Here is an 18,609-nt window from a genome sequence, read left to right as displayed (position 1 = left end):
GAGTCTCACGGTCTCTCTTGCCCGGGCTGGCTTTGAACCTCGATCCTCAGATCTCAGCCTCCTGAGTAGCTAGGATTACAGGCGTGAGCCACCAGCGCCTGGCACCACTTCTGACTTTTGTGTGTGTGTGTGTGTGTGTGTGTGTGTGTGTGTATCAGTCATGGGGCTTGAACTCTGGGCCTGGGCGCTGTCCCTCAGCTCTTCAGCTCAAGGCTAGTGCTCTACCACAGAGCCACTGCACCACTTCTGGTTTTTTGAGTGGTTTATTGGAGATAAGAGTCTCACGGCCGGGGCTGGGAAGGTGACTCAGTGGTAGAGCACTTGCCTTGCATGCCTGAGGCCCTGGGTTTGATTCCTCAGCACCAAATAAGAAAAAAGCCGGAAGTGGTGCTGTGGCTCAAGCGGTAGAGCTCTAGCCTTGAGCTGAAGAGCTGAGGGACAGTGCCCAGGCCCAGAGTTCAGGCCCCACAACCGGACCCAAAAAAAAAAAAAAAAAAAGAGTCTCACGGCCTTTCCTGCCCACGCTGGCTTTGAACCGTGATCCTCAGATCTCAGTCTCCTAAGTAGCTAGGATTACAGTCATGAGCCTCAGGTGCCTGGCCTCAGATATTTTTTATGCTTTTTTTTTTTTTTTTGCTTATGTGGTGCTAGGGAATCGAACCCAGGGCCTCATGCATGCAAGGCAAGCACTCTGCCACTGAGCCACCTTCCCAGCCCCGTCAGATATTTTTTAAAGTGTTATCTTTCCCTAGTCAGTCTTCCCTATATTCTCCAAACTCACAGAAAAAATGTCCTTCCAGCAGAACTCATGAATACCTCATTTGACAAGTGTACTACGCTCCTGCTGTTTACCATTCCTTCCTCTACCATCTTACCAGTTTCCAAAGGGACTTAGCCCTTCCCAGGACTAGAATACTGGTCCCACCTTCTTCCTAGCCCACTTTCCTAGCTCAGGCTTGTGTCTGAGTGTCAGCTAGGGACTGACCAGTGAGTATGGCCTCAGGGGAGAAGGGCTGGATTGGATGACACCCCACTGTAGTCATGGGGACACTGCCAGGATCACCCAGCCCATATACCACACTCTCAGACCTGTGTATCAGGTTCTGGATGATGCAGTACCAATCTCTCTGAGTCCTTATTCCATCCCTCCTTCCCTTTGGACTCAGTAGTGACCCTGTCTTGGTTAGCACCATCTGTCTTTGGACTGGTAATGGCACAGTCACTAGGTCAGAGAGTTCTTGCATGGTTCTTCACATTCTCCTGTGAGGACACCCCTTCAGTTATCTTGGCTGAGTAGAGAGTCCCCAACTCACAGAGAAAGATACAGCTGCAAGAACCAATATCTCCCAGTCCACACCACTGGAAGAAGACGTTTGAGATGCCCTGGTACTGCCCTGTGGACTGAGCCCTCACCAAAGCAAGGACCATCAATCCTTGGCCACCAACTACCTTACCCCAGGGGCCCACCCACAGCTGTGGGAAGGGGTGGCCATCCTCTTACCCTGTCCTACACTCCTTCTGCCTCACTCTGGGAAAGAGAGAGAGAGAGGTGAAAAAATTGAGAGAGGGAGGAAGTATGTGTGTTTTGTTCTAACAACTTGCTGGGAACAAGGGAAGAACAACAAACCCTAAGCCACATTCTCTGTGAAGCTGCATGGGGACTGGCCGGAGGGGGAGGGCCAGGGCAGGGGGAGGCAGAGCTTCGGGAGGAGGTGAGGTGAAAGTAATTGCCGCTGCCCAGCCCGGCAGCGGGAGAGGCAGGGGATGCGTCAGTGTCGCACTGGAGCTGGCAGAGGTGTGAATGAGCGGTGGAGACACGCGGCTTGCTCCCAGCGCTCACCCCAGGATGGCCACGGCTCATGGACCTGTGACTCCCTCTCCCCCAGAACAGGTCAGTCACTTTCCAGAAGATTGAGCCCCCTTCCTGGTGTCAGGCAGGCTTGGAAGCTCAGCTGGCAGTGGGGCAAGGGGCTGAGTGGTTTGTGCCAGGGAGGGACAGGCACAGCCAGCCAGTGAGACAGACACCAGCCGAAGTGACCCAGAAAGTTGCAACTGTGCAAAGGAGTTCAGGAAGAGTTAGCTGTGTGGTGGGGGTGCAGGGGAGGCAAGTAGGGGGGGTAAGGGCTCCCCCAGCCCAAGGACCTGCTGAGAATCTGCTCTGAGTATCAAAGCTGCATTGTCCCAGCTCCCGGGGAGACGGGCCGGAGGTGCCCAGGAATTGTACTAATCAATACAGCTTCATTGTCTGTGCCACGGCAGTTACTCCTATGGGGAGAGAGGGTGAGGCAGCAGAGAAATGTGGTACATGGCTCGGTGGTGGGGGTGGGGGAGGGGAGGGGACAAGACTCTCAGCTGGGAGGAGTAGGGGACCCCCCCTCCCCCTGTGGAAGGTTTGCCAGTGTCCAGGACAAAGTGCCCGTGGGGATGGGAGCCATACGTCCTTACCTCTTGAAGTTAGGACTTGACAAGGATGCCAGGCACAATGTGGCTGATGGCAGTGAGGGAGAGGGGACCAGGAAAGCTGCCCTTCTCCCCTGTAGGACATCCTGACTTGACCTGCCAAAGACAAGAGAAGAAATGTCCTTTGAGGCCATGTGGGTGGGGTTTGGGAGACGTGTTATGCACCCGTAAACCTCAAGACTGTTAGGGTCAGTATCTAGAGCCCACTTTTCCCAGAATGCCACCATGCTGCCAACCAAGGAGCCAGAAGCTGCCCACAGCTGCTCCAGTGCAGGCTAAGCCTGTTCCCCCTGGCGAGGAAGGTGAGAGTATGGGCAGGACCTATCCAGCATCCTTTTCCACTCTCCCCAGATTCTAGAGTGGAGCCTAGCATGCCTAGGTGCCAATCTTCTGCTTGCTGCCCGCAAAATTGGCAGGTCACTCTCTGCCACTCAGGGCTCTGTGACAGAACACAAGGTATATCCTTGCCTGGACTCTGCAGGCAGTCTGGGAGGAGTTCAGGGAGGGGCCCTGCCCAGAGCTTTCCTGAGCCAAGAGGAATGTACAACCTTGGAGATTGCTCTGGCAAAAGGGGGATGGAGGACTAGATTTTCCCACGATTCTGTTCCTCTACCTACAGCTCCTGACTCTGCCCACATCTGGATGCCTGAGGCCAGAGATCAGGCCTGTCTTTGGGTCTTCCAGATTCCACTCAATGTGTTGCCAGTAAAGGATAGACAACCTCTGTCACTGTGTGGCAGATGCTGCCCAAGAGCCACTTTAGCTCCTGGCCTAAAGGGAAAAAACTCCAGTAAACAAACCACCAGTTCAGTGCTCGTGGCTCCTGCCTGTAACACTAGATATTCAGGAGCCTGAGGCCTGGATGATCATGGTTTGAAGCTAGCCTAGGAAGAAAAGTTCTTGGGACATCATCTCCAATTAGCCAGCAAATGCTGGGCTAGTGGGCATAGCTCACATGGTAGAGTGCCAGCCATGAGCAAAAAAGCCAAGTGAAAGTACAAGGCCCTGAGTTCAAGCTCTGGTACTAGCACCAAAAAGAAAAGAACCAAGGGGTGGACTTGGGATCTAAGACAGCACAGTTGGCTATAATGACTGTTGCACTCGATTTCCCCACTGGAGCTCAGAGAAACTTGCCAGTGATCTGATTTGGCTCAGTCAGTCTGGGATGTGAGGTCTTGCCTGTTCTCGTCTATAAAGTTTGTCTTGGATAGGACTTCATCCCATGAGCAAGCCCTGGGGCCGGAGAGTCCGAAACAAGCAGCCTGCTGGGTCCCTGTGGAGCCCGCCCTGCCAGGACAGCTCCAGGATTCCTCTGTGTCCACTGAGAATGGGAAGGAGTTCACAATTCACAAAAATACCCACAGGACACTGGGGGGATGGCGGGAGTCCCCAACCGAAGCAGAGTCAGAGTGCAGGGTTGAAGGCTGGGTCTGTGTTCAGGCATGGTAGAAAGGAGGGAGTTCTGTCTTTCACTCACTGTTATCTCTAGGGTAACAGCCTGGCCACTGTTTTCTTCTTTATACTTTTCTGGACTTCTCCAAATCGTGTGTGTGTGTGTGTGTGTGTGTGTGTGTGTGTGTGTGTGTGTGTGTGTGTGTGTGTGTGTGTGTGAGGTTTTTACAATCAGAAGAAAATGTGTAAATACTTTTAAAAAAGTAATCTAGAGAACTAGTAGGAACAAAATGGGAAATGCAGGGAAAGTTAGAAACAGCCAAGTTGCAGGTAGGATCACCTGACCTCTATACCCTGGTTTCCAAGATGGGGGTGCTGAGTGGAAGTGACTTGCCCTTGGCTACTGGAGAAGCAGGTTCTAGAACATCTGAGTTCTAACCCTCTGTACTTCTTACCATAGCCAAGCTCGGGGTAGAGTAGGAGATCCAGATTCTGCCCTCAGAGCTGAATAGCCTTAATTCCAGTAGCTTGTCCAGGACACCAAATAAGCCAGGCAGAGGGCTATGTAAAGGACTTACATAAGTGACTGCTCAGTGGGGCTTAGCCAGCCAGGCTGGGCCAGACAGGGAAGGAGGCTGTTAACCCAAGGAAGATCGTAGTCTTGATACAGGAGGGACACCAGGCCCTCCAAGGCAGGTTCTGAGGATCAGGGAGCTTCAGATACAGGTGTGCATGTGTGTGTGTGTGTGTGTGTGTGTGTGTGTGTGAGAGAGAGAGAGAGAGAGAGAGAACACATATACATGTGTATGGCAGTCAGCATTCCCTGTTCAGCTATAGAAGGAAAGCTCCCAAGCCTGCACTCTGCACTCTTCCCAGTCTGGGAGAGCTTGGGTACAGGTCAGGGCAGTCTCTTTCCTGGAGACTACCCAGCAGCCCATGGCAGTGGTGAGTGGGACCTGCTTGTGTGACTGTAGTCTCTCATTGCTGCTGGGAAGGGTGGCAGGACACAGGCAGGAGGATCAGAGGAGAACCTCCCACTATGTTTTTATTTCTCACTAAGGTGTGAGCACGTGAGGAGGAGATGCAGCAGACAGGATGGCATGCAGTAGGCAGAAGCCTGGAGCTCTGCCTGTCTGCGCCTCAGGCTTCGGCAGACAGTAGACAATCAAATTGTAAGCACGGAGGAGTGTTTTTGTGGGCATTTTGGAGCTGATACCCATTTCAGGTACAGTTAATATCAATGATAGAACTGTCCACCCATCAGATCAAGAAAAGCAAGAGTCTTAAAATGGGAAAGATAAAGGTAAGGTGGGGGAAAAATGCCACAACATTGAAATCATTACCCCTAGATGGCTAGGACAGGGAGGAAGCCACAGCAGAGCTGGACAAGGAGTAGAATCAGAGCACCCAGAAAAGCCTGCAGTGAGGGAGCATTTGGAGATTGTTCCTTTGGTTTGCTTGCAAAAAGGAAGTCTTGGCTGTGTCTCCACTGAAAGCTGAAGAACCACTCATCCCCACCCAACCTCCTAAATCTAGATTGCAGTGGAATTGAAGTCAGGGGCCAACTGGGCAAGTCTGGAAGTCAGGGCACCCCTGTGAAGAGATTCAGGGCTGGGCTGGAGGAGATGGGTGCCCCCTCTGTGGGGAGCTTTTGCACCCAGCTGACCTCTAATGTCATTAGGCTCTCCCTGCCAACCCCATTCTCGTCCCCGTCCTGCAGGCGCTGGCGTTCTGCATTGTGCGCACGGCTGAACCAGTTAGCACATGGCTCAGTGGTGTGCGATTCATTAGCTGGCTCTTGAGGGCTTGGGCAGACTGCTGCTCCCTGTGGCACGTGGCTAGGGGCATCACCATCCTTCCTTCCTGTCCCCCTCCAAGCCTAGAAAATGGTGAACCTGGAAGGTCTAGGTCTGTTCCTGTTGTATGTGGTCGGGGGGCCCAGCTCAGTTCCTTCTTACTGCTCGGCCAGGAGAGAGGTCTTGAACTTTAAGCCTTGGAGAACTCAGTCTCTTCCAGGGACCTTGACCTTGATCTATCCATTGGGTCATGTGGGGCCCTCAGCTGTCCCTTTTACATTTCTAACCACTGCCCTATGACCCCACCCACAGACTGCAGCTGCCACAATCCTACATTGTGCCCCTAAGTAAACAAGCCTGGGACAGAATAAAAGTGTTATTGTAGAGCTAATATATAGGAGGCCTATTTGGCTGCTACTTGTTTGGGAATGGGTCAGGTCTTGCACCCTCCCTCTGAAAATGGTCCCTTGACTCTGGTTTGCTATACTTGTCCCAAAGAGGGCCTTTGGAGGTGGAGATATGCTCAAGTAAGATTCCACAGGGGAGCCACTCTCTCCCACAGCTTAGTGTGCCTCTGCGTCCCCTCACCAGGAAGGCCTTCTTTGGCCTAACTCTGTCCTCCCATGCTCTTATAACTCTGACAGTGTGCCCTTTGCAGTCACATGGAGGCTGCATTTTAAATGATGTATGTAGGCTGGACATCAGTGGCACATGATTGTAATCCCAGCTACTCAGGAGACAGATCTGAGAACCTTGTTTCAAAATCCATTTTTGGTCGGTCAGTCATGGGGCTTGGGTGCTGTCCCTAAGCTCTTTTGCTCAAGGCTGATACTCTACTACTTTGAGCCACAACACCACTTCCGGTTTCCTGGTGGTTAATTTGCGATAAGAGTCTCACAGACTTTACTCCCTGGGCTGGCTTTGAACCATCATCCTCAGATAGCAGCCTCCTGAGTAACTAGGATTATAGGCATGAGCCACCACCACCCAGCCTCAGAGTGCTTCTCGAAGGACCTCTCACACCGTTTTCCCATGCTGTCCAGGGGTATGAGGGACAGCTTGGCTGTTGGAGCAGCCCTGAGTTGGGTGTGCAGGCTGGCCCCTCACAACTTTGTCTGCCAGAGGTTGGTACGCTTGTGTTTGTATTCCCTTGTGGACCTTTCCAGAAGTTTCTAGGGCACCTGTGAAGCCATTTTTGTCTGTCTGCTATTGTCACAGTCTGACAGCATTTCAAAGTGATGGGCCACCTTGCTTATTATTGGCCAAGCAATTGTTGTCCTTGGCGATATCTCTTTCAAGCTGAGTGTCAGCGTCATGCTGCTGTTTCTGAGGCCACATTGCTCCATCTCTGATCCAGGTGTCCTTCAGCGATTTCTGTCCCTTCCTCTCACAGGAGCATGGCTCATGCGTGGCCCTTAAACACTGCATGTGTTTTTTATCTAGTGCCTCTCAGGGTCTTTATTTATTTTTTCTTTTTCTTTTTGCCAGTTCTGGGGCTTGAACTCAGGGCCTGGACATTGTCCCTGAGCTTCTTTTGCTCAAGGCTAGCACTCTAACACTTGAGCCCCAGTGCCACTTCTGGCTTTTTCTGGTTATGTGGTACTGAGGAATCAAACCCAGGACTTCATGCATGCTAGGCAAGCATTCTACCACTGAGCCACCTTCCCAGCCCTCTTTATGTCTTCTTAACGAGACTCTTCAGCCCTTGAGTACAGGGTGTCTATCAAGCCAGAGACCTCTGTGGAAGGCGGCTAGGAGTGGTATGGTCCAGAGAAGGGACACATTCCCTTTTACTAAGGGACCTGCAGCACTAGTTCCAACTCTGGGACAGAGGCTGCCCATGAGCTGTCTGTCTTCAGTGGAGCCCTGGGCCACGCATCCCAGTCTGATGGCTCCAGCAGGCAGGCTCTGCATTCTCCTCCAGAGCACAGCCCTCCATCAACCTTCTCCACCTTGGGACTCCATATTCTTCAGGCAACTCTCTTAATACACCCAGACTCTTCTCCCTTCCCTACTTTTCTAGAACTATGGTTTCCCCTAGCAGAGTCTGTCCGCAGAGTCTGTCCTCAAAGTCTAGCATGGTGCCTCTAACTCTGGTCTCTTCCCCTGACTCATGGCCCAGCACCCCTAGCTGTAACCTCAGTCAGCTTCTCCAGAGCCCCCTCCCCAGCTGTGGGCACTAATGGAGTCTCCCCTGGATCCTCTCACATGGAGCCTTGCAATGCCCTCCCTAGAGCTGGCCCAGCTCAGCTGCTCCCCACTTTTCTCCAGACATTTCCCACTCTATACCCTAGGAAGAAGCCTTCAGCTGGGGGAGGGGTCTTGCCAATGACTGCCCATGGGCAGCGTGCTCAGCCTGGCGATGTAGTAGGCAGCCGGGCGGGGGTGGGGGGGCTGTCTGGACACAGGCCCCTTTGTGCCCAGCCTGACTTGGCTGCTTGGTATGAGGTTCAGCTGCTCCCAGATCCGTACCCCGAGGGGAGAAGGAGGTTTGAGAGAGGTGGGAAGATCTCATCTCTACTCCCCCCTCAGTATCCCACTCCCAATAGTGAACAACAGCCCTTCAGGTGTGCATACACACCTGGCACCGGCTGCTGGGGCTCAGTAAGGGAGGCTCTGTTGGGCATCCTCCGGCAGCCACTGGTCCTTGCTCCCCTCCTCCGTCAGGTCTGCCTGCAGCTCCTGCCAGCAGAGGGAAAGCCCAGGAGGAAGATGCTTGAAGGGTCCAAGGTGTTCCCACTGGGGGAGGCTCAGAGGGTCAAGCATGGAGGACAAACGCCTTGCTGATGGTGACTTTTCTCCTGTCCCCACAGAATGGTGCTGTGCCCAGCGAGGCCACCAAGAGGGACCAGAACCTCACACGGGGCAACTGGGGCAACCAGATCGAGTTTGTACTGACGAGCGTGGGCTATGCCGTGGGCCTGGGCAATGTCTGGCGCTTCCCATACCTCTGCTATCGCAACGGGGGAGGTACCCAGTGGCCACAGGGCAGGGACCACTCCCTCTGGTAGAGCCCACTCACCAGGGCCTGGGCTACTCTCTCCCTGGCTCAGACCCCACTCCAGAAAGGCTGGCCTCTGGCCCTCATCTGTATCCCTTCCTTAGCTTAAGTACAAGACTACCCTTCAACCCTGCTCCCTTGAGGCAAGGAGAAGTGAAGAAAATAGCTCAACTTCCTGGGGTTCACTCTCTTACCCTCGTGTGTCAGCATCTGCTGACATGTGTCATGTTGTGAAACTGATTGGTTAAACTATCCATTCCCACCCAAACATGGCAGCTCCAGGATTGGATTCTGTGGGGAGCCGACTTCCCAGGAGCCTCTGTCAAGTTCAAAGGCCGTTAGGGGACTATGCCTCAGATCCCAGCTCCTCCTCAGTGCCTGCCACACCCCTACTCTAATCCTATCCAATCACAGGGTTTTATTGTTGGGTTTGGAGCAAGAAGGCCAGGGGGATTTCCCAAGCCCACCCTGAGCCACACCTACCTCTCCCTGCCCACCAGGCGCCTTCATGTTCCCCTACTTCATCATGCTGATATTCTGTGGGATCCCCCTCTTCTTCATGGAGCTCTCCTTTGGCCAGTTCGCAAGCCAGGGCTGCCTGGGAGTCTGGAGGATCAGCCCCATGTTTAAAGGTAAGACCTGGGTGGGTGGGGCTGGCTCTCTCTGTCTCTCTCTCTCTCTCTCTCTCTCTCTCTCTCTACCTCCCCCCTCTCACACACACAGGCCTCTGGAGGCCTTGTCCACTAACACATCTGTATAAACACTGCCATCCCCTGTGGAGCCTTGGTCCTAACCCCCAGCCCCACATCAATGGCTAAGCCATAGATACCTGCTGGAGTCCATGTTTACATAGCCTCCACCCTCCTCTCCTGCCAATATACACACAAATTACTCCCTAATTCTCCTTGTTATGGCCTTGACCTGCCCCTCCAGCAGCCATCCATCAAAGTCTACCCCTTGGGCCCTCAGGAACTGTTCACCTCACCTCCTTCTGCTTAGATGTGTGACGCTTCTCCCCCAACGGTGCTGATTGGTTCCCCTTCTCCAGGCGTGGGCTATGGCATGATGGTGGTATCCACATATATCGGCATCTACTACAACGTGGTTATCTGCATCGCCTTCTACTACTTCTTCTCATCCATGACACATGTGCTGCCCTGGGCCTACTGCAATAACCCTTGGAACACGCCCGACTGTGCTGGTGTTCTGGATGCCTCCAACTTCACCAATGGCTCCCGGTCCTCCCTCCTTCCCAGCAATCTCTCTCACATGCTCAACCACACCCTGCAGAGGACCAGCCCAAGTGAGGAGTACTGGAGGTGAGGGCCCCCACTGGAGCCAAGCCAGAACAGGGGACCTGGAGGCAGCCCTTAAGCCCTCCTTGTCCCCATTAGGCAGCCATGTGCAGACTAGATCGGGTTTTCTGACCTCAGCTGTGTTAAGGTGGGTAAAGAGGCTGACAACACAGAGAGCTATGGAAGATGGCAAGTTGGGAAATCCTTACAGAGTAGTAGTGAGAGAGAGCTCCAGAAATCTGACAAGACTACAGAAAAGAATTCAGACAAAGGAGGATAGCATGCTGGTGAGAACAGCATAAGCAAAGGCTCTGGGTCCCAGATAAACAGAGGTTGATCCTAAGGCTGTGGGGAGACTACCATAGCCTGTAGAGGCACAATGTGTTCATAGAGAACTTACAAGAGTTAGGCTTCGATTTAGTACTGCAGACTAAAAGAAGCCAAGGAATAGCTAGGGTGCCGAGATCAAAACAGGCCATTCAGAGGTGAGAGACCAGAATCTCAGGACCTGCTGAAAGCAGCTATTGCTGCAAGTGTCCTCGAGCACCTTGTCCAAAGTGGTAGGTGAGGGTACTTCAGGACATCCTGGAAGGAATTTCCCATATCCTGTTGAAGAGCCCCAGGGCAGAGCCTATGGGTGAGTAGACCTCACTCATTCACTCCACAAACACTCATGATGTGTGCTCCGCAGAGCCTCTGCCCTGAGGAGTTCAAAGTCCGGTGGGAGACCGATAGCTAGTCATAGTAGAGGCAGGTGCTTTGGTATAAGTCTATGTATGGGGTGTAGAAACACCAAGGAGGTAGTAGTTATGGCTGCCTAGGAAAAGGATAAGGATCAAGAGAGCAGAGACTAGGAGGCCTATGGGAGCGGTGCTTGTGGGGACAACTGGAACAGAGGTGAGACCGGCAGGCAGCACATGCGCAAGAGTTCGTTGCTAGCCTGAGTTGAAGGCTTTCTCTGCCCTCAGGGAGAGCCACAGGGTTGATGCACAGGCCCCTGGGATTCTGCAGTGCCAGTGGGTCCTCCAAGTCCAGTCCAAAGGGCACAAACCTGGAGCACTAGATCCTCTGTGCCAGCCTCTGCTGGCAGAGGATAGGCCCTCAAAGGTGGGTAAGACACGGCTAACTGCCCTTAGAATGCAGTCTAGGGAACAGAACCTGTCTTCCAGTGAGAGCCTGACAGGCCTGGTGGCTCAGTCACTGGACAAGCTGTTTCAGAGGCAAGGCAGAACAGTGCGTAAGATACACGTGAACATTGTCTTATAGTGTTCATCCAGTAGAAGAGCTAAGCGGATATTTGCCCAATGCAAGGTGTAAACTGGGTAGCTTGATCTAGCCTGAGGATGATAAGTCCTGTTGGATGTTTCCAGAACCACAAAGCCTTCTGCTCCTCTTCTATACTCTCTCCCTATACCTTCCCCCCAACCAGGTCCTCCATAGTGCCTGTCCCAGGAAAAACTCTCAGAAGAAATCTCTGGAGGTTTTTATCTAGTAAAATCAGAGAATTGCCTTCAGAAATCTGATGGGGGCTGGGAGGGTGACTTCGTGGTAAGGGTGCTTGTCTAGTATGCATGAAGCCCTGGGCTCAATTCTCAGTACCACATAAACAGAAAAAGCTGCTGTGGCTCAAGTGGTAGAGCACTAGCCTTGAGCTAAAGAGCTCCAGGACAGCACCCAGGCCCAGTGTTCAAGCCCCACAACCAGGGGAAAAGAAGAAGAAGAAAATAAAAAGAAAGCTGATGGGGGGGAGGGTGGAGGGCACTGGGTGACCAGCTGAGCCCTGCACACAGGCCTAGGTTGTACCAAGCCTTCCTGAAACCAGCGCTGTCTCTAGCTCCATAGCTTCCTGGTAGAATAGCTCCTTACTGCCACCTCCTGGAAGTCCTGGGAAGTGACCTGTCACAATAGCCTTTGAGCTGGTTTCAGGAGATTTGCCCCCCGACCCCATATCCTGAGCATCTACTCTGTGCAGACATATTATTTCAGTAGACACTGTCATCCCCAGGTTCAGATCTGGAGGCTGATATTCAGAGGTTAAGTGGTTGCCAGTAACAGGGCCATCTGGTCAGGGGGGCCTGACAGATGTGGTCAACCCACAAGAACCTTTGAATAGTGGCATTAGAGTGGTTATGATAGCCCATTACAACTCTGTGTTAGGTAGATTATGCAGGTGTAATTTTCAAGATACCATTTTATGGGGTTGGAGGCATGGCTCAAGTGGTACGTCGCCAGCCAATGAGAGAAAGCATCAGATACGGAGTTTGAGTCCCAGTCTCAGACACCAAAACAAACAAAAAAGTTACCATTATATGAATTAGGAAATCAAGACCAAAAAAAATCTTTTTATGGTTAGTGTTAGATAGAGTGCTTGCCGAGCATGCAAGCGGCCCCCTTTGATCCTAGCAGTGTAAAAATAAGATACCTCTAATATAAGGTAAGTCCAGAGGGCAGATTTCTGAGCTACATCTGCTTCTTGCCTACCCTTCCCACTTAAACCCTCCTCCGCTCTTTCACCATTTCCTTCCACCTGACCTTCACATTCCTATCTGTGCTGGTCTGAGTCCTGCCACCAGGCCCTAGCTTCATGACCAGGCTTTCCCAGCTCCACAGCCTCTGTGGCATCCAACACCTGATACCCAACACAGTAATCCTAGCCCACCTTCCCCCTCCTCCTGGCACCTCCACCCCACTCAAATATTGTCTCTGCCACTTATGTCCTCTTTGGTCTTGGGAAGTCATCCAACCTCATGTATTTACCCTTCAGAGTGGTTATGATAGCCCCTTCATTGGTGTGTGTGTGTGTGTGTGTGTGTGTGTGTGTATGCATGCGCATGTGCACATGCACATGCCAGAGCTGGAGCTTGAACTCAAGGCCTGGGCGCTGTCCCTGAGCTTTTATGCTCAAGGCTAGTTTTAGTGCCTTATTTCTTGAGCCACAGCTCCACTTCTGACTTTTTTGTTGTTAATTGGAGATATGAGTTTCACAGACTTTCCTTCCTGGGCTGGCTTCAAACCTTGATCCTCTGATCTCAGCCTTCTGAGTAGCTAGGACTACTGACATGAGCCACCAGTACCTGGCTCCCTTACTGTTACAAATATGACATGAGATGTTCTAGCATAAACATCAAGAACTATGGTCGATGCTCAGTGGCCATAGCCACAGCCATGACTGGATGAGTGAAGACCTTGGCTATGGTAGCTCTCTTACGGCCTTTTAGATAGATAGATAGATACGTACATACATACATATGAAAAATAATAAGGCAGAGGCTCAGAGTTTGGAGTAGAAACTCTTCTGGGCCCACTGGTGGTAATAAATTCAAGTTCTAAAAGAAAAATAAATTAGAATAATTCCATACAGCCACTTTGTAAATATGTTGTGTTCCAAAAGTTCTTAACTGATCCCAAAAACACATGGCCTAAAACAACAACACACTTAAATATGGTGCCATCTAAAATAAAGCTAGTGTTTATTCTTTGGTTCTCAGGCTAACCTTCTAAACTCTTTAATTTCTAGTATGGTAATGCTATGTTCTTGCAATACAAAGTAGCATTACATACTACCAGTTTAAAGATGGACACTGGGGGTTCACAACTGTAATCCTAGCTACTCAAGAGGCTAAGATCTGAGGATTGAGGTTCTAAGCTAGCCTAGGCAGGAAAGTCTGTGAGACTCTTTATCTCGAATTAACCAGTAAAAAGCCAAAAGTGTAGGCATGGCTCAATTGGTAGAATAACAGTCTTGATCAGAAAAGCTAAATGAGAACATGAGGCCCTGAGTTCAAGTACCAGTTCTGGCACACACTGACAAATATACACACAACTCTAGTTTTTAAAATCCTTTAAACAATAAAGGGTTTCTTTACGTGAGTGCTGCTGTTTTGGGAAAGCATCTGTTGAGTGAAGCAGTAGAGACCAAGCTTCCCAGTACTGATGTGTCCAGTATTGGAGCACCCAGGCAGGAAGGGCCTCCATGCTTGGGTAGTCCAGAGCCCCAGCCCAGCTGCCCTCAGCTGTGGGGACCTCATCTGTTTACCTCAGTGGACCAACACATACTTTTGTCCGTGTGTGCTGTGAAGGGAGAGACAGAAGAGCCCTGTTGAAGGGGACCAGGAGCTTCTGCTGTTCCTCTTCCTGTTGTCTGTTGGTTCCTGGGGCCTCAGAGCCTGGAAATGGTCCTGAAAGTGCTTGGGGTTGATGCTGGCAGACTAGAGAAAGAGGGAGGGGACGGAGGGGGGAGAATGCACCCTCTGCAGGCCATATTATGAAGAACCTGGGTGGAAGATAGACTGCCAAAGGATCGTGCATATTGGTAGGCAGGCCTGCCAAGCAAACATGTATGCCTGCCTCTCTTGCAGTTCCTCTAACCTGGCCTGGCCTCCCTGGTCTCTTTGTCCATCTCTTCTCAACTCCTTACCACCAAAGCTGCAACCTGGCCTATTCTGAGAAGCCTTCACTCTGAGGCTCTCCCCACGAGAGTGTCATATCCCTGCCTATGGCACTTTGTCCCATCTTTGCCCCCTCCTTTCCTTCTAAAGCAGTCCTGCTTCTTTCCTCTGCCTTCTTCCATGAGGAAGATGCTGCTCCATGCAAGTCTGGATACCCAGTGGCCTGGCCCACAGCCTGGCATATGAGTGTCCTGTTGATTGAAAGAGCACAGCTGGGCCCATAGGGAGGAGTTCAGGAGCTTAGCACCTGGCTGTCTTCCCTTACTTAGTGGGAGATGGAGAAGACCAGGGTAAAATACTTAACAGAAGACTTCCTGGAAGAGGTGGCTCTGACAGGATGAAAGAGGGATTCCCGAAGGGCAAAATGCAGAGGCAAAGGGCAAGTGTCTGCGGGTGGGCCCAAGCAAAAACTGGGAGATGCCCATGCCCCAGGGGAGGCCTGGGCCTCAGATAACTCTTTGAGGCCAGGACACTGAGTCCTTGAGGGTCCCAAGAGAGGCTGCATGGCAGTGGACTTGTGTCAAATTGTCAGGAGTTGCAGTTGGCTGCTACAGGCTGGGCTGGCTGGGACTGGGGTCCTAAATGTGGCTCCCGTCTCACACAAACAGGCTGTTGTGGGAGAAAGGGAAGCAGCTAGCAGGCCCATGGGGTTTGGGAACTGCAGCATGGAGGCTGGCCGTGCAGTGATAGCCTCCCCTTCCCCAGGCTCTACGTGTTGAAGCTGTCAGATGACATCGGGAACTTTGGGGAGGTGCGGCTGCCCCTCCTGGGCTGCCTCGGTGTCTCCTGGGTGGTCGTCTTCCTCTGCCTCATCAGAGGGGTCAAGTCTTCAGGGAAAGCAAGTACCTTCCCCGACAGGGTCTGGCCCTTCCTGGGGTGTGGGTGGGTAGTGGGGAGGGGGTAACGATGGGTCATGGGAAAGAAAGAAAGGCCAGAGCCCAGTGGCGGTGGGGGTGGTTTGAGAGGTAGTAGCAGAGTGGGAAGGGGGGCAGAGAAGTCCATGGAGCCCTGTCCCCCGCAGGTGGTGTACTTCACGGCCACCTTCCCCTATGTGGTGCTCACTATCCTGTTCATCCGCGGAGTGACCCTGGAAGGAGCCTTCACGGGCATCATGTACTACCTGACTCCACAGTGGGACAAGATCCTGGAGGCCAAGGTGGGATGTGGAGGGGGACCCCAGGGGAGTCAGGGTGGGACCAGGGTGGTTACCTCTGCCCACATCACCTCACTAGCTGCCCTCTGCAGGTGTGGGGCGATGCCGCCTCCCAGATCTTCTACTCGCTGGGCTGTGCCTGGGGCGGGCTCATCACTATGGCTTCCTATAACAAGTTCCACAACAACTGCTACCGGTAAGAGGCCCCGACCTGCCTGGAGGCTGCCCTGTCCCCTGATCTTTCCATAGCCTGATCACCCAGACTCCCAGGCTCTGCCCTGCCAGGGCCCTCGCCTCCCATTCACAGCTCCAAGTCTTGACAATGTTGTATCTGGATGGAGTCACCAGAACGGGAGGAAAAGCTTTGGCCAAGACAGAAGAGATGAAACGAATCTGTGAGGGCTCAGGGGCCTACGACTCACTTTCACAAGGCCCAAGGAAAGGGGTAGGGGGAGCCTTTGATTCTAGAACTTTCCATGTCTTCTCTCTTGCCTCACATCAAGGAATGGGGAGCAAGCTGACACCCTATGGACTTGGGTCCAAGTTCTTTTTTTTTTGGTAAACTCCATCTTTTCCATTAGTCCAATAAAGGGATTTGTCAAATATAGATCTGCTCCCCTCTCTTGAACTCTGCCCCTGTTTTCCCCTCTCTCAGGGACAGTGTCATCATCAGCATCACCAACTGTGCCACCAGTGTCTATGCAGGCTTTGTCATCTTCTCCATCCTCGGCTTCATGGCCAATCACCTGGGTGTGGATGTGTCTCGCGTGGCAGACCACGGCCCTGGCTTGGCCTTTGTGGCTTACCCTGAGGCCCTCACACTGCTGCCCATCTCTCCGCTGTGGTCCCTGCTTTTCTTCTTCATGCTCATCTTGCTGGGGCTGGGCACTCAGGTACAGGTGCAGGGTGAGCTGGGGGATTGGGGAGGGAGAAGCAGGGCTCAAGGTCAAGGTCCCGCTCTGATAGCTGTGTCCTGCAGTTCTGCCTCTTGGAGACACTGGTCACTGCCATCGTGGATGAGGTGGGGAATGAGTGGATCCTGCAGAAGAAGACCTATGTGACATTGGGTGTGGCTGTGGCTGGCTTCCTGCTGGGCATCCCCCTTACCAGCCAGGTAAGAACCACATTGAGTTGGAGAAAGGCTGGGCTGCACTTGCCAGGGTACATGGGAAACAAGGGAGCCTGGGACCTTGGACCCTCCTGGCTCAGTTGCCTGCTGGCCCACAGGCAGGCATCTACTGGCTGCTGCTGATGGACAACTATGCAGCCAGCTTCTCCCTGGTTGTCATCTCCTGCATCATGTGTGTGTCCATCATGTACATCTACGGTAAGTGCCTGCACTTCCATGGCCCTGCCTGTCCATCCCTGGCCAGTCCTGCTGGGTCTGCTGACCCATCCCCCACCCTTTCTCCAGGGCACCGGAACTACTTCCAAGACATCCAGATGATGCTGGGCTTCCCTCCACCTTTCTTCTTCCAGATCTGCTGGCGCTTTGTCTCTCCAGCCATCATCTTCGTGAGTGCCTTGGGGCCCTCCCTGCCCCCTACTGGCCCTCAGCCAAGTGTCTACTTAGGAACCAGCAGAAAGGGAGCAGGAGTCCATCGACCTGGCCAGAGCTCTACACCCACAATTCTGGCTTCTGGTGTCTGAGGGAAAGATTGATCAGATAGGTGTAAGCCACCAGGCCTTAGCCTTGGCTTAGGAAGGAGATGTTGAGCCTCATATTTGACTGAAGGCAATGTCCATGCTTGATGGGGACAGTGGCCGCAGCAACTCCAGTGAGTCAGCCCCTCCCTGGTGTGTTCTGCCTGGCTTCTTCCAAGGGGGTTTCAGGAGGCTTTGCGATTGATGTCACTGCTCTCACTCAAGGAAGGAGAGGCATGGCAGGATTAGGAATGGTGGAATGTCCCAGAAGCATCCCCTTTTGATGCTAGTTTGTAGGAGGCAAGAGATAGTTCTGCTGTGGGGGCAGCTTTCCAATCTACTAGGAACTGGGTTGGCTTGGGGGGTGCTGTCCTTAATTCTACAAATGCTGAATGGAGAGCAGAACTGGTAAGAAGACCATTCCCTATTCCCCTCCTCCCCCCATTACAAGGAAATAGGCACTTCCTGAACAGTATCCCCTACCACCACCCTCCAGGGGTGATGAGGAAACCAAGACGTAGGGATACTAAGTAATGCCCAAATTACCCAGCTTACAAGACACAGCTAATAAAGGTCATGGTGTGGAGCGGGTAGCCTAGTTTGGAGCCAGCCTGCTGGGTGACCATGACTCTAGAAATCATGCCATAGGAAGGAAGAATGGCCTGTGAGTCTGAAAACCAGATCATTGGGGTCAGAGGCTGGGGGCATGAGTTGATAGTATAACAGTACAGAGTATAACAGTCAGATAGTTGATAGTATAACAGTCAGAGAGTATAACAGTTGATAGTATAACAGAGAGTATAACAGAGAGTATAACAGTTGATAGTATAACAGTCAGAGACATCACCTAGTGGTAAAGCAGCATCTAGTCAGCTTGGTCCGGCTCAACTTCTCAGTTCTACAGGGAACTCCACACTGAACTTCCACTCTGGCTCATATTTCTAATAAAAAGGCCCCTGGAGGGTAGAGGCCTCCACCACATGCGGTATGGGGATGTTTCCCCAGCTTGGCACAAGTACCAGCTCTGGCCACTGGCCCAGCTTTGAAACAGGAGGAGCAGACATCTCCTGTCAGGAGTTGGAGGCCAGTGAAGGCAGACACCACCACCCCACACCCTATCCTCTTGGGGCATGGCGCTGACCCAGCTTCTCAGCATTCAGGGTGGACTAATGACTGCCCTGGGGAGACCTGGGGGTACCTCTCGAGGGCAGGAGGAGTAGACAGACAGACAGACACAAATAGAGCCTATGAGTGCAGCCTCAGCCTGGGTTGTGTCTTCTTGAGACAAAGGGGATAGTGCCTCTCTGGGCCCAGAAAGCCAGGCTGGAGGTCCTTTGAGGAGAAGACTCTAGGCTCTGTAGAAACATCTGGACTGTCATACTCTTTTTTTTTTTTTTTTTTTTTGGTGGGGTCGTGGGGC

At 52.4% G+C, this 18,609-nt stretch overlaps 1 protein-coding gene across 1 annotated transcript in view; it reads left to right on the top strand.

Annotated features, from left to right (window-relative positions):
- Slc6a9 (solute carrier family 6 (neurotransmitter transporter, glycine), member 9) overlaps positions 1-17,195 on the top strand; it is a 44,955-nt gene extending 27,760 nt beyond the window's left edge. The window contains exons 3-12 of the mRNA XM_013016785.1: positions 8,462-8,618; positions 9,150-9,281; positions 9,698-9,968; positions 15,098-15,230; positions 15,414-15,548; positions 15,638-15,741; positions 16,201-16,438; positions 16,525-16,659; positions 16,773-16,872; positions 16,960-17,195. Of these exons, the coding sequence (XP_012872239.1) occupies positions 8,462-8,618; positions 9,150-9,281; positions 9,698-9,968; positions 15,098-15,230; positions 15,414-15,548; positions 15,638-15,741; positions 16,201-16,438; positions 16,525-16,659; positions 16,773-16,872; positions 16,960-17,195 (1,641 nt within the window). The remainder of the gene's footprint in view (positions 1-8,461; positions 8,619-9,149; positions 9,282-9,697; positions 9,969-15,097; positions 15,231-15,413; positions 15,549-15,637; positions 15,742-16,200; positions 16,439-16,524; positions 16,660-16,772; positions 16,873-16,959) is intronic.
- Positions 17,196-18,609: the final 1,414 nt, after the last annotated feature.

The sequence above is a fragment of the Dipodomys ordii genome, unplaced genomic scaffold, assembly GCF_000151885.1.
Source record: "Dipodomys ordii isolate 6190 unplaced genomic scaffold, Dord_2.0 Scaffold33, whole genome shotgun sequence".
Lineage (NCBI taxonomy): Eukaryota > Metazoa > Chordata > Mammalia > Rodentia > Heteromyidae > Dipodomys > Dipodomys ordii.
Note: the sequence above shows the minus strand (reverse complement) of the source record. Positions and strands in the feature narration are given on the sequence as shown.